The sequence below is a fragment of the Cervus elaphus genome, chromosome 12 (genome assembly GCF_910594005.1).
Source record: "Cervus elaphus chromosome 12, mCerEla1.1, whole genome shotgun sequence".
NCBI lineage: Eukaryota > Metazoa > Chordata > Mammalia > Artiodactyla > Cervidae > Cervus > Cervus elaphus.
This window is the reverse complement of record NC_057826.1, coordinates 20,159,764-20,182,284: the sequence shown is the minus strand read 5'-3', so window position 1 is coordinate 20,182,284 and position 22,521 is coordinate 20,159,764. Positions and strand designations below refer to the sequence as shown.

Sequence of the window (22,521 nt, the reverse complement as noted above, 5' to 3'; positions counted from 1 at the left end):
AAAGCAGAGAGATGACCACCCGAAACAAACAGATTTTGCTCCAGTGAAAAATTTCTTTCGGTGCCCATTAGGCTGAATAGATTCTTGCCCATGACCAGCATGAGTGCATCCATAACAGGAACTCTGTCTAATTCAAAGGGGCAAGTTTCACAAGGGTGGACTGCAATGGTGGAGCAGGGCAAGCTTCAAGTTCCCTCCCTACCTTTAAAGTCCACATGAAGAATTTCTTTTCATTTGTCCTTGGAGTTAGAAAACTGGGAATACAGAACTTACTGGAATAATTATCCTTATGAATTCACAATCACAACCAGGCAAACTCATGTAGTGTTTAATCCTTCCAGAAATAAGTCAGGAACAGAAACCATAAGGCCATGAGCAGTTGGAAGAGGGGCTTTCCTTATATTTTCAACACAAACCTCAATTTTTTGGTAATACTCATTGGTAGTTCGTAACCAAGAAGACATATTAATTTTAAAAAGAATAATAAACCCAGTAACTATTTGACCATAGTACCTTGTATGTACAGCATGCTAAGACATTTACAAATGTCATCTGGAATCCCTACAACAAACCTGCAAGATAAATATTATCATTTTTTCAGATGAGCAAAGTTAAGTTTTAGATAGGGTCAGCCACATCTATTAAGGGTGTATATAGAGTAAGTCACAGTGGTCCTGGATCAATTCTCAATTCTTTCTCCCTAGAATGCCCTTCTACCATTTCTCTGCTTGGTAAACTCTGCTAATTATCTTTCAAGATCTGATTCAAATGCACCACCATTTATTTATTCATTTTAAACATCTACTATGCATCAAACTCAATGCCAAGCACTGGGATATAGGATAAAAATACACAGATCTTATCCACAAAGAAATCAGAGAGAGGAACAGAAAAAAAAACACTACTTAGAATACAGAGAGAGAAGTCACAACAGAGATACTGTGAGGGCACAAAGGAAGGTCACCTACATCAGACCAGGACAGAGGCAGGAGGCAGCTAAACCCTGAGCAAAACTGCTAAGCGAGGGAGAGAGGCCAGGGATCAGCATAAAAAAAGGTGTGGACTTGCCCTCAAAGGACTCCAAGTGGCCTGGCATGGCTCCAAAGGAAAGCAAAGTGTCCACCTCTGTGCCAGGGCATCCCAGGGGTCTCTACAGAGGGACCCTCAGAGTGGACTGGCCAGTCTCCTTGGAAAATGGCTTTCTGCCAGTGAGCCCTCCAGATACTATACATTTTCTTCATGTATTTTGACAGGGGGAAAAAAAAATAGCCTAGTAGACTGGTAGTTACAGGTCTTGTCTTGTCCTGACAAGAAGTTGGATTTTAGTCTGAGACTGATGGGAACGATTGGACGCTTCAGGAAGCCTTTCCTGACACCCTGACGTGTTACTCAGCCCTTCAGTTGTTTGTTTACCAGCCTGTGGTCTCCTAAAGGGCAGGGACAACCGGTTCATAACCTTTGCATTCTCAGGGCCTTGCCCAGGCTCTGGTACGCCTACACCCTCACATAGTGAATGAGTTGATGAGTGGATGTAGGAGTAAGGGCACCAGACTGTCCTGCAGGCTGCACCAGGGGCTGCAGAGTAAGCCCCAAATATCATCAGGAACTGCACCAGGGCACTTCCTGTCAAACCTCTCAGGTGACTTATCCAGATAGTGGCCATGCTGGGCAGCACCCATCAAGGGACGACCTCTACGAGTTCTCAGCATTGCTACCTAGATTCCATGCTAGTCATTCCCATGTGCGGCTGTGTGTTCCTGGCACTACTGCCTACTTCTGCTCTGAGGAATAAAAACTCAACGTCCCCCACACCCCTTTCTTCCATCCAGGCAAAGACAATCAATGTCCCAACCCTAATGACCTGGAAAAACAGGGTGTTTTCAAAGATCCAAACGTATCCAAAGATCCAAACGTATCCTGTCTGTGTCCTCAAGTCCCGCCTGCTATGGTTTTTACACTGAGTTCTACTCCAGGGTGATGTCTCAGGTCACCTGGAAGGGGGAGGAGCCAGGGACCGTCCCCTCCAGCTTCCACAAGGGCAGCTCTGCTCTCCCCTGGCTTGTCCTTTGTTCATGGGCTTTCCACTTCATCCGAAGGGCTCTACAACAAGGGAAAGTGGGAGAAGTGCTGCTCAAGAAAGACTTAGACAGGCTTGAGTCAAATGCCTGCTTTACCACTCACAGCCGTGTGACCTTGAGAAAGCAAGCTCACCTCTCCAAACCTGTCTCCTCAACTGTGTAACAGTGCCGGCAATCCCAACACCTCACAGGAGAGTTGCAAGGAACAAATAACAAGAACTACCCTGCGACCTGAAACTGCCACCTATTGCTGGAAAACACTGCGTGCTTCTCCATGGAAAGGGCCTGAAATGAGAAAGTGTCTGGAGGGGCACTAGCATTCAGGGAAGAAGCCCTTCTGGGGATGACTTAACCAGTCAACGTGTTCCTCTGCCAATGTTCCTCTGTATTTTTATAACAGAAGGTGGGTGATATAAATGAAGGTTTGGTGTTCCTTTGGCAGGAATAGAGTCCGAAAAGGGGACTGGAGAAACACCCAATAAGTGGCTCTGAGCCCCCAGGGAGAGGTAGACATGATTTACGTGGGTTTAGCCTATTTTCTTGCCCTCCCAGGGTTAAGAGAAGGTCAAGAAGTCTGTTCAAGACCATTTACAAGTGGCCTCCCGGTACCAGCTCAGCTAGAACTCTGCTTCAGCATCCCTTCCCCTGAGAGAACTGCCAGCTCCCACAGGGTTGCCAGTAATTTCCCAAGAGTCCTCAGAGCCCAACCCCAAACCCTTGGGAATGCACCCCGTGTCAATCATTAACCACCTTCAGAGGTGCAGTAATCCTTTCCACTGTTTGGTAACGCTGGATGTGGGGGAAGGGTGTTTTTTCAAAGTGAAGGAAAGGCTTAGAGTGAACAGCAACCCTTCCGAACTGAAGGTGCAGCAATTCTGCACCTGTGCTGGGCCAGGGCTGTTTTTCTTATTAACCTGCGTGGACTTTAAGACTGCCAGCTCAGGGGTCCACTCTCTAAAAGGAGACAATGTCCCTTGAATGGGCTCCTGCACTTGGTCATCAGCTGGAACCCCACATTGCAGGAACCACACTGACCGTTTAATAATCTTGGCAAAGACAGCTGAACTAGCATACATGAATGCACTTTGCAAACTGTGAGGTAGCATATAATCGCTCTTCTTATTGTTAACCAGGCCCTCATTCAAAATGACGACATATTTACATACTTAATACTACTTTACATATTTAATACTAATTTATTTACAAACATACATGTTAATATATTTATTGACATAATAAATACTTATTAACATGGCAATATGTGGACTTCCCTGGTGGTCCAGTGGCTAAGACTCTGTGCTCCCAATGCAGGGGACTCGGGTTCAATCCCTGGCTGAGGAACTAGATCCCACATGCTGCAACTAAAGATTCCACATAAATCCCACATGCCCCAAACCAAAGATCCCGTGTGTGACAACTAAGGCCTGGCACAACCAAATAAATAAGTTAATTAAAAATAAATATTAGAAAAAACCAAAGAGCAGGAATCATAAAAAATGCACAAAACTGTTTTTTAAAAAAAGCATGAGCACTCATGTAAAAAAGGATAAATACAAAAAAAAAAAAAGGCAATATGTTCATGCTGCATTATATTCAAAAAGTTAGCTTACAAAACAGAAATGATCCCATTTTAAGGGACGGGTGGGTGATCATGGGAACAGGAACAAACACACCAAAATGTCATCATAGATTATCTTTAGAAGTGCGCTGTGGGTGATTTTCTTCTTTTCTTTCTTTTTCTCTTTTGTTTATCCATATTTTCTATTTTTTTTCTGCAGTGAACATGTTTTCCTTCTGTCATTTAAAAAACTTAAAATAATTAACAAAATGCCCCCACCTCATCCTACACACCACAGGCAAGGAGTCACCATGGGAGGATGCCCTTCGACTGTCAGCACTGCCCTCCCCGCACAGCACAACCAAAGGGAAACAATGTCTTCTTGAGGGAGTCTGGGCCATTCTCATCCTACCCCCCATCACAGCATGGAAGAGGTCCAGAGAACTATACTTGAAGAACAGTGAGACACACTTTGCTGGCCCTGGGCACCTGGCAACTACAGAGGCCCAAGGCCCTGGACGAGTTCAGCAGAGTGAAGGCGAGGTAGGGGAGCTCAAGGGAAGGTGGTTGGACTCAGGCTAAGCCCAGTATCTGACACTGAAACCATACCATTACCTTCCACACTCAAGGCCCATAAGGTAGAAACGAGATAGGAATAAGATGATACCTGGAGGATGTCAAGCTTGTTTTGCAGAAAACCAGGGAAACCACAGATACAGAAAACAACCTGCTTCAAGGAACACTGAGGGACAACCAATAGTGAACTTTGATAATGAACTTCACACATCACAGGCTGAAAATCCACCTCACGTAATGCAGGGAAGCCCCCTGAATTTGCACATGCAACCCATGCAGAGGCATGAAGAGCAGTCAAGACTGCAGAGAACTCCAGAAACTGACAAATCACCTTCCACCAATCATTTCCCAGCCCCTTCCCCTCTATTCCCTATTTTCACATAAATATCCCACTCAACAGTCAATTGATTTGTTGTTGTTCAGTCACTAAGTCATGTCCAACTCTTTGTGACCCCACGGACTACAGCACACCAGGCTTCCCTGTCCTTCACCATCTCCTGGAGTTTGCTCAGATTCATGTCCATTGAGTTGGTGATGCCATCCAACCATCACATCTTGTCGTCCCCTTCTCCTCCTGCCTTCAATCTTTCTTAGCATCAGGGCCTTTTCCAATGACTTGCCTCTTCACATCAGGTGGCCAAAGTATTGGATCAATCAATTAGGGAGACAGATCTGAGTAGCACTTCCTGCTTGGCTGCCCTGCAATAAATCCTTTTTCTCTCTGCAAAAGTCTTGGTTGGTGTTAGGTCTTTCCATTATGCAGCAGGAAGCGAGCACACTTGCTTGGTCATAACACAGAGTAAGTAATTTTTAAATAAACATTTCTTGAAGGAGTAATGCATTACAAAGCAGTTTGGGAACCAGCTTTGTCCTGAGTTCCTAGACATGCTTTAGCTCTCGTGGGACATCCTGTGAGGTCTCAGGCGTGATGGGCCATGGGCCAATCCCCCTGGAAGAGGGTGCCCAAAGTGCAGGATTAAGAGTACACAGATGGTGAAGTGGCTGCAAGCACAGATTTTCAAGAGACACATATCTAGTTCAAATCACAGCTTTCCCTCTACCACCTGGGTGAACCTAGGCAACTAACTTCAATCGTCTAAGCCTCAGTTACATCATCTGTAAAATGGAAACAATAATACCTACTTTTGGAGTCATCTCCAAATTAAAGATAAGCTGCTTGCCATGGATAAGCTCTCTTTCCCCTTTTCTGTGGGATATAATTACAATACTTCTGCAGAAGTAACTGTCACTCAGATGTAACTGTTCAGATATGAACAACATGCTGAGGGATCCTTAAAGAATCTGAGTTCCTAAATGATCTCAAGGTGCACAGCTGTTCCACCAGTTTGGACAGGCTGGACTGCTCCTTGAAAAAGAAATACATTTCTTCCATTGATAGGTCTCTTTGTAACAGAAGCTTAGCTTAATACATCAACTAATCTAATTAGCCTACAGTCAAGTAAAAGTTGAAGCGTATGAAATTACTGTTTTTATAGGTCAAAAACAGTTGAATATCAGCATATAGCTCAACCTAATGAGATCTAATCAAATATTTTAAGCAAGTTTGGAACACTCTTTTCTTCACAATTGCTACTTCACCCTGTAATTAATGTGCAGGGAAGTAAGATTCAATATTCAGAAGCTATAAAGCATCATTGAAAGAAATTAAAGAAGGTCTAAATAAATAGAAAGATATCCCAGGCTCATGGATTCAAAGACTTAGTTTTACTTAGATGGCAATACTCCCCAAGGTGGTCTAAAGATTTAACACAATCCCTACAAAATTCTAGCTGCCTAATTTTCAGAAATGGACAAAAAGACCCTAAAACTCATATGATAACTGAAGAGACCCAAATAGCCAAAATAATCTTGAAAAAGAAGAAAGTTGGAAGACTCACACTTCCTAATTTCAAAACTTACTACAAAGCTACAGTACTTAAAAAACAGGTGGCGTTGGCATAATGGCAGACACATAGATCAATGAAATAGAACTGAGAGTCCAGAAATAAACTCTTACATTGTGGTGAACTGATTTTTGACATGGATGTCAAGACAATTCAATAAGGAAAAAAATAGTCTTCTCAACAAGTGGTGTTGAGACAACTAGATAGCCACATGAAATATAATGAAATTATACCTCCACCTCACACCACATACAGAAATTAAGTCAAAATGGAAGAGACCTATACATAAGAGCTAAAATTATAAAACTCTTAGAAGAAAAAAAAGGTATAAAACTTCATGACTTGGTTTCTTGGATAGGACACCAAAAAGCACAAGAAATCAAAGAAAAGGCTGATAAATTGGACACCAAAATTTAAAAAGCTTGTATTTCAAAGGATAATATCAAAAAAGTGAAAAGAAAACCCACAGAATGGGAGAAAATATTTACAAATCATGTACTTGATAAGGTTCTTGCATATAGAATATATAAAGAACTCTTTCAACATAAAAATGTAAGGACATATAACTCAATTTTAAAACTGGTAAAGGATTTCAACAGACATTTATTCAGAGGAGATATACAAATGACCAATAAGCACATGAAAATACGCTCAAGATCATTAGTTATCAGGGAAATACAAATCAAAACCACAATGAGATACCACTTTACATCAACTAAAATGGGCACAATAAAAAATAACCAGTGTTGAGATGATATGGAGAAATTGGAACACTCATATGTTGCTAACAGTAAGCCAAAAAAAAAATTGTTTGGCAGCTCCGGAAAAAGTTAAATAAAGAATTACCATACGACTCAGAAAATTTCATTCTGAGATATATACCCAAGAGAACTGAAAACATAAGTTCACACAAAAACTTATACACAAATGTACATAGCAGCATTATTTACATTAGACAAAAAGTGAAACAACCCAAATGTCCAACTAATGAATGAATAAACAAATTGTGGTGCATCCATACAATGGGATATTATTCAACTATTAAAAAAATGAAGTTGTGACACATGCTACAACATATATGAATCCTGAAAACATGCAAATGAAGGAAGCCAGACACGGAAGACCATAAAATGATTCCATTTATACAAAATGTCCAAAATAGGCAAATCCATCGAGACAAAAAGTGAATTATTGGTTTCCAGGAAGTAAGGGTAGAGATAGGAGATATTGGGGAATGACTGCTAATAGGTATTGAGGGCTTTTTTGAGTGATAAAAAGTATTCTGTTTGTCATGGGTTGAATGGTAGCTCTGAAAAGGTACATCCAAGTCCTAATACCCAGAATCCTTATTTGGAACAGAATCTGCCCTAGAGTCTCTGGAGAGAGTATGAGTCTACTGATACCGATTTCAGACTTCTGGCCTTTGGACCAAAAATTTCTATTGTTTTAAGCCACCAGATTTGTAGTAATTTGTTACAGCAGCTTTAGGAAACTAATAACAATGATGATTAGTGTAAAACAACGTAAATTCACAAAAAAAAACCATTGACATATATTTTAAAAGGTACACCTTATGGTATATGAATAATATCTCAATACTGTTATTTAAAATACACACACACAAGCTCACTTTACAACACAGTGAGAAGTAACAACTTCATAGACAAAATATAATGGTCATCTATAAGTCCTTTAAAGGATTTATAGATATAAAGATGATCTAAAGTCTTTTCTTTTATATACCAAGATGATGCTACTGTCTCACAGCCATGAGGATACTTAGACTCTGTAGATGCTCATTCTCCCATTAGTGGGAACAAGATTTTTAGATCCATGTCCTTGTGACTTTTTGGGCTGACATTAACTAGAGGGATGGTTGGTCTAATCTTTGACTCTGCAGTTCTGGGTACATGCTTGAGACCTATCTTCCCATTTCTTTATCAATGCTCAACAGACAAGACAGATCCTTAACTAAAAGCTTAGTTGGGTAACTGGAAAGGATAATTTCCAGCTCACCCAGAAAAAAGAGACAGCACAAACAATACTTATCCGCTGAAGAGCTTACAGTGAGAACAAGTTCATCAGTAACAGCCACTGATGCTAAGGAAACCAGGGTGACTGTGGGGAAGGTCTACGGGAGGGACTGGGTCCCCCACCATCCTGTAGGTTAGTACACACGGCCCCTAGAATCTCCTGGTCTTTCTTAGGGGTCAGTCACCAACACAGAGGAGCCTACACAGAGGTACCAGCCACAGCACTGCAGGGACTTCTGGTTGATGAGGCATCAGAAACTGTCATTCAGCAGTGTGGAATTTAGTATAAATTGCTCTGAAGAGGTCACCCAGACCTCTTGGGGGTGCCTGGGATTCTACACCAATGCTCCAAGTCCTGAGGCATCTGTGCAGTGAAAATACATCTGGGGAATGCTGACTGTTCACCTCTGGACCTTACCTCCACACGTCGCTGCCTTTGGAAAACATGGAGGCACGAATGACTTCAGGGGCCATCCAGGCATACGTCCCAGCCGCACTCATCTTGGTGGTTCGGTGCCATTCCCGAGCCAGGCCGAAATCAGTGATCTTCAGAACCTTGTTGCTCAGGTCTCCATTCTCCACCTTCTGGAGGATCAGTACTGGACAAGGAAAGGAACACAGAAAAAAACCAGAGAGTCTGCATTAATCACAGGAAACCACGCAAAACAGAGCCCTCCTGCCATCCTCTGGGCCTCTCCTGCAGACTCCATTGTGTGGCTACCGTGGGTGGATGGTGGAGCCACCATCCTTAAACACCTCGGATGTACTCATTCTGGTGCCAGATATACTGCAGGCATGATCTCAACGCTCACAACCACCTTATGAGGTAGATACTATTGCCACGGCTGCTCTACAGACGAGGAAACTGCAGTGCTACTAAATAAATTTTCCAAGGTCACTCAGCTAATAAGCCAGGGCTGAAACCCTGGCAGCCTGACTCAAGAGCCTCCTCTGTTACCGTGACACCGTAGGGCCCCCTCACACCCCAGGACAGAAGAGCAGGGGGTCACAGCCGACTCTCCTGAGAAGCTCCCCAGGCTTCCTGTCTCTTTCAGGGCACTCCTGGGCTTTCACCACTCTCAAACCACCAAGAGTGGAGGTGCCTGTTGGACTTCTGAGGTTTTCAGACAGTGTCTGAACAGTTTCCATGAGCCTCTGCAAGTGACTTTATTTAAAGTCTTACGAAAGCATGTCTTTGGGACACAGAGTTTCCCCTTAATCTGAGCTCCTGGGACGTGAGGAAGCCGAGCCTCCATTCCCACAGCTGGGACGGTTCCCAGGGCCCCTGGGTTGGCACCCCTCTGAGGCCCAGATGCTGAACCACCTGGAGTTCAGAGCTCTGTGAACAGGATTTCAGAGAAGGAGGGAGGATTCTCTCTGCCGTTCAAGTCTAAACGGGAAGAGCAGGAGAAGGGGGTGGGTTTTAGGACAAGAGCTGAAAGCAATCCCTCAAGTCATACAACTGTACTTTTCTTTTCCTGCCCCCTAAACCGCACCCGGCACATGTCCACTGAATTGTTACACAACAAAAGGATGTGGGCCAAAGTTTTCTATGTCCTGTGTGCTTCCCAGAAAATCAGCAGTAAAGAGAGATTGTTGTTGCTGCTGCTGCTAAGTTGCTTCAGTCGATTGTTGTTGTTTAGTTGCCAAATCTCGTCCAATTCTCTGCGACCCCATGGACTGTAGCCCACCTAGTCTCCTCTGTCCATGTAATTTCCCAGGTTAGGGATTCTTTCTGACCCAGGGATTCTTTCTGACCCAGGGATCGAACCTATGTCTTCCACTTGGCAGGTGCATTCTTTACCACTGAGCCACCAGGGAAGCCCCAAAGAGGGATGACAAGCAGCTAGAGGGCTAGAAGCACAAAAGAAGATAGCCGCTCCCTGGATCTAATGGACTAAGTTCCTTCCTCCACACCCTCTCCCCTGCTCCCCTGACCCCTGACACACCCCCACCCCACTCCAAGCTTCCAGCATTCTGAATGGGTCCAAGTCTTGAAATGCTTGGGAGATTAAAACAAACAACAAATAACTTTCTACATCTCATCTAATCACAAAAATCTTCCCAGATTCTTCTGTGCCTCTCTCCCCTTCTCTGCAGGTAGAGAGATAACAGACTAATAAGCACTCAGGCTGCTGGGGAAGCAGCACTACAGAAGCTAGCATGCCCTCTGCAGTGGTGGTAACTGGTCGCTGAGCATTTCTCTGAGCCACCTTTAAATAGAAGACGTGGGGAGAGCCCTGCCCCTTACAGATCCAATGGAGTGACAGGATTGGACAGGTGGCTGGGATGGGGGGCAGTGGGAGGAGGGTTATGGTTTCACAATGCTTCATGAGTCCAGCTGAGCTTTCTCGGAGCCTATGCTGGAATGGGAAGGCAGAGAAGTTTAGATGCTATGACAGGAGACTGACTTTTAGAAACGGAATGGCCTACTGAAGATGATTTTCTAAATGTATCAGTCACTGGATGGCTTAAGAGGGATAGCCAAAAGATGCAAACAGGCAAGAGGCAGCCCAGGGCAACTTGTGTAAACTGGAATGCCTTTAGACAGTGCCCGTCCAGCCCAGTTCCACCCAATCTCCATGACTCCCTGCTGCCTTACAGCCAGATGACCTCAAACATCTGTTCTAACAAGTTGGGCTCCTGAAGGCATGGAAGTTAGAAATCTCTGGCCTAGGGGTCCTGCCTACAGCAAAGGAGAAAGGTTATAAATCCTGGCAGTCAGTAATTCTAGCAGATGGTTGCAGTCAATGGTTCTCAAGAATAGTGTCCTGAAATACTGGTATCTACCAAATATGTATTACTATTAACAATCAAAGCAACAAAGTTTGTGAAAGCCATTTTTTGGTAGTGTTTAAAAACTGAGATGAAATCCATATAACAGAAAATTAACCATTTTGAATTGAACAATCCAGCCGCATTTAGTACACTTGCAATGCTATACAACCACCACCTCTGTCTAGTACCAAAACATTTTCAACACCCCCAAAAGGAAACCCCATATCCATTAAACAGCTATTACATGCAGAGTATATGCACATATACATCATGTGAAATGCCAGGCTGAATGAAGCACAAGCTGGAATCAAGATTGCTGGGAGAAAGATCAAGAACCTCAGATATGCAGATGATACCACTCTAATGGCAGAAAGCAAAGAGGCACTAAAGAGCCTCTTGATGAGGGTGAAAAAGGAGAGTGAAAAAGCTGGCTTGAAACTCAGCATTCAAAAAACTAAGATCATGGCATCTGGTCCCATTACTTCATGGCAAATAAATGGAGAAAAACTGGAAACAGTGACAGACTTTATTTTCTTGGGCTCCAAAATCACTGCAGACGGTGACTGTAGCTGTGAAATTAAAAGATGCTTGCTCCTTGAAAGAAAAGATATGACAAACCTAGACAGTGTATTAAAAAGTGACACCACTTTGCCAACAAAGTCCGTATGGTCCAAGCTATGGTTTTTCCGGTAGTCATGTATGGATGTAAAGAGTTGGACCATAAAGAAGGCTGAGTGCTGAAGAAGTGATGCTTTTGAACTGTGGGGCTGAAAAAGAGTCTTGAGAGTCCCTTGGACAGCAAGGAGATCAAATCAGTCAATCTTAAAGGAAATCAACCCTGAATATTCACTGGAAGGACTGATGCTGAAGCTGAAGCACCAACACTTTGGCCACCTGATGCGAAGAGCCAACTCATTGGAAAAGACCCTGAGGCTGGGAAAAAGTGAAGGCAGGAGGAGAAGGGAGCAGCAGAGGATGAGATGGTTGGATGGCATCACTGACTTAATGGTCATGAGTTTGAGCAAACTCCAGGAGATACTGAAGGACAGGGAAGCCTGGCGTGCTGCAGTCCATGAGGCCACAAAGAGTTGGACACAACTTAGCAAGTGAACATTATCATCACACATCATCCCCGTTCTCCCCTCTTCCTAGCTTCTGGCAACCACCAACTTGCTTTCTAATGTTTCCAAGGTTCACCCACATTGAAGCTCATACCAGTACTTTATTCCTTTTTAGTGACTGAATAGTATTCCATCATATATATATATACCATAATTTGTTTCTCCTTTTGTCCACTGATAGACATTTGGGCTCTTTCCATCTATTGATTATTGTGAATCTGCTGCTATAAACATATGTGCACATATACTTGTTTGAGTGCCTATTTTCAATTTTGGGGGGTGTATACCTAGGAGTGGAATTATTAGGATATATGGTAATTCTCTGTTGGACTTTCTGAGGAAGTACCAAATTATTTTCCACAGCAGCTGAACCATTTTACATTCCCATTAGCAATGTATGAGGGTTCCAATTTCTCTGCATTCTCACGATACTTGCTATTTTCCTTTTCCTTTTTCTTCTTATTATTGTCATCCTACTAGATGTAAACTGGTATCTCACTGAGGTTTTGATTTGCATTTCCCTAATGACTAATGACACCGAACATCTTTTCTCATGCTTATTGGCCATGTGTACATCTCCTAAGGAGAAATGTCTGTCATTCTGTTGCTGAGTTATGAGTTCTTTATATATCCTGGATACTAGACCCTTATCAAACACATGATTTGCAAATATTTTTCCCTCTCTATAGGTGTTTTACTTTCTTGATAATGGTCTTTGATGTACAAAAGTTTTTAATTTAGATGAAGTCCACTTCACCTATTTTTCCTTTTGTTGTTTCTACTTTTGATGTAATACCAAAGAACTGCCAGATCCAAGTTCATGAAGGTTTGCCCCTATGTTTTCTTCTAAGAGTGTTACGGTTTCAGCTCTCATATTTAGGTTGTTAATCCATTCTTAGTTAATTTCTGTATTCATATGAGATAGGGGTCCAGTGCCAGTCTTTTGCATGTGAATATCCAATTTTCCCAGCACTGTTTGCTAAAAGGGAAAGCTTTACTTTTTAAAACAGAGTGGAGCATAGTTTCCTCCAAACATGTTTTCCTAGGTAAGAGAGAAAGGTTATATTCATAGCAGCTTACTTATCTACACCACTGCTATGAGGCCATTCCAAGCGTCTACTGCTGACAAACACAGATGCAGCAGTAACAAACTACTGTGTTTTTACTTCTTGGAAAACTTAAGGATGTTTTATCAAAATCTGGTGAATTCCATGAAAGCGTATCATATAAACCCCCCTCTTGTGGGGGGTGTGGTAGAACAAATGCTGAAAACTAACATATACAAGTCAAGAGGAGTCTGGCCAGGCAGAGGAAGAGAAAGAAAAAGATGCATTGAACTCAAATCCTAGTGATTAATCAGATATAGGGGCTTGACACAGAAGGAAGACATCTCTTGTCTTTCAGATATGGATGACAAGTAGAATGGTAGTACCCCTAACTGAGAAGTCGAAAGACAAACCCATTTGAGGAAGCCAAGTTCAGTCTGGGACATAATGGGTTAGGGTGACAGTAACAAGAGTCAGTGAGAATAGAAAAAAACAAAAACAAAAACAGGCAATCTAAATTCCAGGCTTGACATTTTCCATGCAACGCTTGTTAAGTTTCATAAACTCTGCATCATTATTCCTGATTCTATAAAATGGGGATAAAGATTAAAGGCAATACAGTGATAAGGCACCCACCAGAGTGCCTGACACATAAACAAATAGGCACGCAGGATATTACAGCTATCATTACCACTATTATGATTAAGGGTCTCATATGTATGTGGAAACCATGGGACTCTGAGTTCAAAGTACTGAGAACTCTATTGGAAAGCCTGGCAGGCCCTGACACATAATAACCATGCAATACATCTTTACTGTATAAATACATGGGCTTCTCTGGTGGCTGAAACAGTAAAGAATCTGCCTATAACATGCAAGATCCAGGTTCGATCCCTAGGTCGGGAAGATCCCCTGGAGAAGGGGAATGAAGGAAATGGCAACCCACTCTAGTGTTCTTGCCTGGAGAATTCCATGGACAGAGGAGATTGGTGGGCTACGGACCATGGGTCGCAAAGAGTTGGACATGACTGAGTGACTAAATCAAATGGTTGATTAAATAATAATGACAGCTAACCATTATTGATCACTTATTATATACAGACATAGCTCATTTCATTGTACTTTGCCTTATTGTGCTTCATGGATACTGCAAAGAAAAGTTTGTGACAACCCTGCATTGACAAAGTCTACAGGTGGCATTTTTCCAACAGAATTTGCTCACTTCATGTCTCTGTGATAATTCTTGCAATATTTCAAACTTTTTCATTATTATTATGCTTGTAATGGTGATCTGTGATCAGTGACATTTGTTCTTACTGTTGTAATTGTTTTGGGGAACCATGAACCATACCCACAAAAGATGGCAAACTTAATTGGTAAATGTGGTGTGTTGTGTGTGTTCTGACTGCTCCATCAGCTCTCTCCCATCTCTCTCCCTCTCCTCAGGCCTCCTTATTCCTTGAGACACAACATTATTGAAATTCGGCCATTTATTAACCCTACTATGGCCTCTAGGTATTCAGGTGAAACTCTCTCACTTTAAATCAAAAGCTAGAAATGATTAAGCTTAGTGAGGAAGGCATGTCAAAAGCCAAGACAGGCCAAGAGCCAGGCCTCTTGCATCAGCTGTTCAAATGGCAAATACGAAGGAAAAAAGTCTTGAAGGAAATTAAAAGTGTTACCCCAGTGAATACATGAATGGTAAGAAAGCAAACAGGCTTATCGATGATATGGAGAAAGTTTGAGATCCAGATAGAAAAATCAAACCAGCCACAACACTCCCTTAAGCCAAAGCCTAATCCAGAGCAAGGCCCTAACTCTCTTCAATTCTCTGAAGGCTGAGAGAGGTGAGGAAGCTGCAGAAGAAAAGTGTGAAGCTAGTAGAAGTTGTTTCAAGAGGTTTAAGGAAAGAAGCCATCTCCATAACATAAAAGTGCAAGGTAAAGCAGCAACTGCTAATGTAGAAGCTACAGCAAGTTTTCCAGAAGATCTAGCTAAGATCATTAAGGCAGGTCACTCCACTAAACAGCAGATTTTCAATGTAGAGGAAACAGCTTTATATTAGAAGCTGCTACCTAGGACTTCCATAGCTAGAGAAGAAAAGTCAATGCCTGATCTCAAAGCTTCAAAGGACAGGCTGATTCTCTTAGGGGCTAATGAAGTGGATGACTTTACGTTGAAGCCAGTGCTCATTTGCCATTCCAAAAATCCTAGGGACCTTAAGAGTCATACAAAATTTACCTAGATGGGTACCAGGCAAGCCTGGATGACAGCACCTCTGTTTACAACATGGTTTACTGATTATTTTAAGCTCACTGTTGAGACCTACTGCTCAGAAAGATTTCTTTCAAAATATTACTGCTCACTGACAATACATGTGACCATCCAAGAGCTCTGATGGAGATGTACAATGAGATTCTTGTTGCTTTCACAACTGCTCACACAACATCCATTCTGTACCCCATGGATCACGGAGCAACTTTGCCTTTCAAATCTTAAAATTATTTAAGAAATACATTTCTTAAGACTATAGCTCCCACAGTGATGTATCTGATGAATCTGTGCAAGGCCAATTAAAAAACTTCTGGAGAGGAGTCAACATTCTCCATGCCATTAAGAACACTAGTGATGTTCAAAATATCAACATTAACAGGAATTTAGAAGTTGGTTCTGACCCTCACAGATGACTTTGAAGGGTTCAAGACTTCAGTGGAGGAAGTCTCTGCAGATGTGATGGAAAGAGAAATAACACGAATTAGAAGTAGTATCTGGAGACATGACTGAATTGCTGCCGCCTCATAATAAAACTTTAACAAATGAGGAATTGCTTCTTAATGGAAAAGTGGTTTCTTGAAATGGAATCTATTCCTGGTGAAGACTGTTGAAATAACAAAGGTAGAATATTACATAAAACTTAGTTGATAAAGAAGCTGCAGGGTTTGAGAGGATTGACTCCAATTTCACTCTACTGTGGGTAAAAAACTATCAAACAACATTGCATGCTACAGAGAAATCATTTGTCAAAAAAAAGTCAATCAATTCTGTAAACATCACTGTCTTATTTTAAGAAATGGTACAGCCACCCTGATCAGTCAGCAGCCATGAACACTGAGGCAAGACCCTCCACCAGCAAAAAGATCATGACTCACTGAAGCTTCAGATAATGGCTAGCATTTATCAAGAAAGTATTTTTAATTAAGGTATGTATATTGTTTTGTGGACATAATAGACTACACTCAACAGGCTACAACACAGTGTAAACATAACTTTTATATGCACTGGGAAACCAAAAAATTCACGTGACTTGCTTTATTGTGATACTTCACTGTGGTGGTCTGGAACCAAATTCAAAATATCTCCAAGATACAAGCCTATAGTGGAGTTATGCTCTTTACATGATGTATGTAAAGAGCTTGCCATCACCTTAGTTAATCCTTAAACCAATCCTATGAAGTAAGCATAATTATTTTCCCTATTTCACCCGTGCTGAAACAGACACAGGGAGGTTAAGTCAGCTGCCCACAGTGAGTGAGGGACGGAGAGGTGTTCCAAGGCCGGATCTCTCTTCACGTGTTGTGCCATCAAGAGGACAGGAAGAAATCCTATACATCTTTATGGCTTAGCTCAATTTCCACCTGATCCCTAACGCTGTCATTAATCAACTAGTCTTCACTGTTCTCCTTTTTCATGAAGTATTCCTTCAGCACCCAAAACCAGTGCCACATAATTTAACACTATATGCTATTTTTTTAAGATTTTTTTTTTTTTTGCTGCACAGGTCCTAGTTTCTGCACACTGGGTCTTAGGTATGGCATGCAGAATCTTAGTTGCAGCATGTAGAATCTAGTTTTCTGACCACAGATCGACCTCCAACCCCCTGCACTGAGAGAGCAAAGTCTTAACCACTGGACCACCAGGGAAGTCCCCTATATGCTTCTTCCCCTCCAGGAACGAAGCAGAGGACCATGCTCTCAGAAAGAACCAACCCCTCACTGGTCCCTTATTTCACTGAAGTAGTCCCTGTGCATCTTCTCAGACTATCCTCTTCCCCATCCTGTTGCTGCCAGGGTTGGAGGGACATCCCTCCTACATTATCCAACCATGAAGCACTAAGGGGAGCTGGGTGGGTACCAGGCAAGACAACAAGACTGGAGAAAGGGGGAATACTTCAGCCAGGGTTAATGGTGATGAATGCATCCTGCTGCTGTCAGGCGGGTTGGGGTAACACAAGGATAGATAAGCTGGAGATGTTGTCCTTAAGCGCCCCCTGCATGATGTATGCAAAGACATGTGACAAAACTGAGGATCAGCTCAAGACGACATGTGCTTCAACTGAAGGCTCACGTTTTACCATCAGCAGTAAGATAATCACAGTTTTCCAAGCCTCAGTAAACCAAGGACACTATTTCCAGATAGGCCACCGCCTATATACCATTTACTTAGTATTTCTCATTAATCTGACTTTTAAAAAATTAAAAAAAGAAAAAATTTTGTATCATGATTTTAAGTGGAAAAAAACAAATATTCTCCTAGTATCAGGTAACCTGTGCAAATAAATAAAATGAGAACAAAAATTAATGTTAGTAAGTTTCAGCAGATCCTGCACTAGTCAAAGTTCTGAGCCTAAGACCAGCTGCCTCTGTTAGAAAATATTGCAAGGGTTAGAGAGGAATAAAGGCAAATTCGCACCAAAATGAATGTTGATCCTCCATGAATTCAGAGAGAGTAAATGACTTTCTATGGGATTTGATGTTCTCTAACACAGACCACCAGCAAGGATCTCAAGTCCATCCCCTGCTAGAACAAGAGAGAGAGAAATGAATGAGTCAGGCAGGGGTGGCCACAAAGGACACTGTGAGTCTGACCAAGTATCACTTAGCTGGAGGCCAGGCTCTCAAAACTTGGCATAACTGAGGAGACGTTCCCATATGTCCTAATGGGAAATTGAGCTTTGGTTGATGATTTATCATTTTGAGATTTCTAATTAATTATTCATCTCCATTAGCACAAGGGACTTTGATTCACTAAATGTTCACCTTGGCGCCAAGGTTCCCACATCCCCAAGCTTTCATTTGGCCCAAATGATTCAACATCATCTCTCCCAGATTAAACAATAGGTCCATTCTGTTTTGAGTGCTGTGTTTTACTTGGTTTAGTTTTTGGTTGTTTTTTTTTTTTTTTAAAAAGCTGTCAAATATATATACACATGAAAGAGTGTATAAAACACATAGGATTTAAAGAATAAGATGAAAACCCATCTGACTCCATCCAGTCCCTTAGAAGCTCCACGCGTTCCTCTCCATCACATCCCTTCCCCTCTCTCCAGATATCTCACAATCTTGACTTCTATTGCTGTTGTTCAGTCACTAAGCCGTGTCTGATTCTTTGCAATCCCATGGACTGCAGCACACCAGGCTTCCTCAACCTACACTATCTCTTGGAGTTTGCTCAAACTCATGGCCATTGAGTTGGAGATGCCATCCAACCATCGCATCCTCTGTCGTCCCCTTCTCCTCCTGCCCTCAATCTTTCAAGGCATCAGGATCTTTTCCAGAGTTGGCTCTTCTCATCAGGTGGCCAAAGTATTGGAGCTTCAGCTTCAGCATCAGTCCTTCCAATTCAGAACTGACCTCTTTTAGGACTGACTGGTTTCATCTCCTTGCTGTGACTTCAATTATTCGTCCCTGTTATCTTACCCGCTATGTATACATTTGTGAATTAAGATGTAATTTAGTTTTGAAAAAGTGAGTGATGAGCACAAATGTAGCTAGATGTACTAGTTTCCTGGGGCTGCTGTCAAATTAACACAAATATGGCAGCTTAAAACAACAGAAATCTACTGAATCTCCGATCTGAAGCAAGACTTCTGGTCCAAAATCAAGGTGCTGGCAATGGCCATGCTACCTCCAAAGGCTGTAGAGAAGAACCCCCCTTTGCCTCTTCAGGCTCCTGGCGGCTGCCAGCAATTCTGTGTTCCCCAGCTTAGGGCAGCATAACTCCAGTCTCTCTACTGGCCATCTGCCCTCTGTGTCTGTCTCTGGTCCTCACATGGCATGCCCATTGCTGTGTCTCTCTATCCAAAATTCTCTCTTCTTATAAAGACACCAAGCACTGGATAAGGGCCAGTTCTCATACCACAGGACCTCATCTTCACTTGATTACAGAGACCCTATTTCTGGGAATTCCCTGGAGGTCCAGTGGTTAAGACACCCTGTACTTTTGCTACAGAATGCCTGTTCAATCCTGGCTGGGGAACTAAGATCCTATAAGCCACGTTACATGGCCAGAAGAAAAAGAAAAAACAAAGACTATTTCCAAATAAGGTCACACCCACAGGTTAGAACTTCAACATGTCATTTTTAGGGAGACACAATTTGATCCACAATACAGTAAAAAATATTGCCTTTGCTAGACGAAAGCTCTCAAGGAAATAAGCTAAACGGTGTCTGGCCATGGTCCCAGAGAACTGACAAGAAGAGCCCTTCCTGAGAAAGTCAGTAAGCAAGATCATATACGAGGGCTAGAAAAACTGGGTAGGTGGCCATGGTGGGGACAGCTGACTGCAGGCAATTGTGGGGAGAGATGCAGACATTGGCTATCCATCAGAAATATGTTTGTGGGGGGTGGGCTCCCTCTATATTCCGTTTCTAAATTCACTTGGGCCTACCTCAGGTTCTTGGGGTTGGTCAAAGAAAACATTTTTGTCTATCCAGGCAACAGAGTTTCATGAGCACATGAGCAAGACAGCCAAGTATGGATAAGAATCCCGACGAGGCTCCCTAGGTAGTCATTCCTCAGGTTAAACTGACGGAGCACCAGCAGTAGGCGAGTTGGAGATGACAGTCCTAAGTCACACTTTGGGATCCAAACTGCCCCCCTCTGTGTCTCATGCACAGCTCCTCTCCTGGGGTCTCCTTTCACAGTCCTCGGGGGTTTCCCTTCATCGGGGTCCTGTGTCCTATACCCTGCTTTCTCTTTCTGCTGCCTTCTTCTCTTACTTTAGTGATAGGCATTCTCCAACAGCTCCTTAGAAAGAATGCATGGAAGGTACACTTTCTTTGTTATAAAAGTTCTATGTTCTATCCCCATACTTGGCATAAAAATGATGAGATTTTCCTTCATCATCTTGAAGGCATCATGCATCAGTTTCTTGCTTCCAACATTGCAGTTCAGGAACCTGGAGCCATTTTGCTTCCTGATGCTCTGTATGTGATGTGTCTTTTTCTTTCAAGAAATTTTGAGTTGCTTCTTAATCCCCAGTGTTCTGAAATATCAGAGGGATGTGCCTTGGGTGAAGACTTTGTGAGTCCTCTCAAATCTGAACACTCATGTTCTTCAGTTACAGGGAACTTTCTTGAAGTATTTCACTGTTACTTTCTTCCCCACATTTCTCTATTTTCTCTCTCTAGAGCCTTTATTATTTAGGTCTTAGGCTTTCTTTATTGGCCTTCCAATCTTCTTATCTTTCCTCCTCTACTTTTTCATCTTTTTTCTCCTTTTGATCTTCTTCCTGAAATGTTATCACTTTGTCTTCTAACCCTTCTATTAGGTTTCTCATTTCCCCTATCATGACTTCAGTTTCTAAGGGACCTCTTTTCTGTTCTCTGAAAAAAAAATCTTTTTTTTTTCAATTGAAAGACAAGCACCTTTCCCAGAACAATCTCTGAGCTGCAGCAAGGCAGAAAGGGAAAATGCAACAGATAAAGAACCAGAATGCCTGGGTTTCTGGCTTCAGGGCTATGCAATCTTCACCAGGCCCCCGTGGCCCACCTCTGACCTTCTCAAGAGTCTATAATTCCTTGAAAGCTGTGATGGTTCCCCCCCCACCTCCCCAGGGGTCAGCACAGCTCCCCCACCCATCTTGAGCTGAAGGCCAGCTACAGTTAAGGGCAATTAGGCCAGAGGCATTAGGCCAGAGGATTCTAGCCCAGAGAAAAGCTCCCCTCACCAGACCCAGCCAGGCCTTAGGGCGCCTGAGTCAGCTCTGAAGACACAGCTTCCGGCAGCTCCTTGTCTCCAGGGGAGGGAAGAAGACCTCCGGCTCAGCCCCACCCAGCAGCCCAGGGAACCAGCAGTAAAACCCCACGGCAGGCTCGCTGTGGGGCTGAATCAGCCGGAGCCACGTGGAAGAGCCTCACTTCATTGAGAGCATGGCCAGCACCCAAGCCCCGGCCTCTCCTGCGCCCTGGCCTCTCCTGCGCCCTGGCCCTCGGCCCACTCTGTGCCCCCGGGCGAGGCCGAGAGAGGCCGGACGGACCTGCTCACCGCGGCGAATGATTCAGCGCCTAGACTCCCTGACTCTCCGCCTCGGGAGAGGGGTGGCGTTGCCGGGAGATGGCAGGGAGATGCCGGCGGCCGCTGCGGCCCCAGCCGGGTTCAGCCCTGTCAGCAGAGCTGCGCCGAGGTCCGCGGGCACGGCCAGCAAAACAACGGGGCTTCCCGGCAAACACCCGGCACAGGCAGCCAGAAAGCCCTGTCGGGAGAATTGCAGAAAGATGGAGCGAATCGGGTGCTTGGGGATTTAGGATCCACTCGTTCTTGGTACAGAAGAGGAAACCAAAGTGAAAGGGCATGTGCGGTGAACTCCTGGCAAAGCCAGAGAACTCGGTACAAGGAGGGACTCTGTCCTAGAGCCAGGGCAAATCCGAACTGTGACAGCCTCCCTTCTGTAACCTGAAGAGGCCTAATAGGTGTTCAATGAATAATGGTCCTGAACGAATGAATGAATACAAACTATCCCCAAAGGTTTCTAATTAAGTCAGTTAAGGCAGTGGCCCCAAATATGTGTTTGAGGACTGGTTACACTGGATTCACCAGAGGCTACAGCAATTATTCCTGATCTTTTAAAATATGTCCTTTCGGCTTTTAAAAAATGCTATTATGATGGCAGCTGTACTTACAGTGTGTGTTGATTAAGAAGAAAACACTAACCAGAGCTCATGTTCATGGGAGCCTTCGTGTGCATAATCTTATTTAATTGTCTCAACCATTCTGGAAGGCACTGAAGATATGGAGAGTGAAATGAAGAGAGGCTGGCCCACAGGTGGCAAGAGGTAGGGACAGGACATAACCCAGGTCTGAATAAGGAGAGTCCCAGACTACCAGGCTATATTAAACACCCTGGAGAAAAGTGTTTTTAAATGACTTTGCATTTTATCAACACAGTAGCACCTACACACCTTTTAAAAACAGAAATATGAATACTCATACTTTCTACAGTGCATTTAGATTCAAAGGCACCTTGCAGTAGCCCCCTCCCCCAGGGTCTGCAGCCTACCATTGGGAATCACTGATGGCCAGGCTGCCACCGGAAGCCCATTCTGCAAAAAAAGAACAGCTGGTTACTGCCCCTGGGGGAAGGGTCCACTCGTCTGCCATCATCTCCCATCCAAGAAACAGGTGTCCCAAAGCCTCCGACTCCAGAGGG

General features: G+C 43.3%; 1 protein-coding gene across 2 annotated transcripts in view; it reads right to left on the bottom strand.

Annotated features, from left to right (window-relative positions):
• The window catches only part of MAP3K9 (mitogen-activated protein kinase kinase kinase 9), an 83,215-nt gene that overhangs the window by 28,331 nt on the left and 32,363 nt on the right, over positions 1-22,521 (bottom strand). For both annotated transcript variants that reach the window (XM_043920769.1, XM_043920770.1), the window contains exon 3: positions 8,568-8,748. In XM_043920769.1, the coding sequence (XP_043776704.1) occupies positions 8,568-8,748 (181 nt within the window). The remainder of the gene's footprint in view (positions 1-8,567; positions 8,749-22,521) is intronic.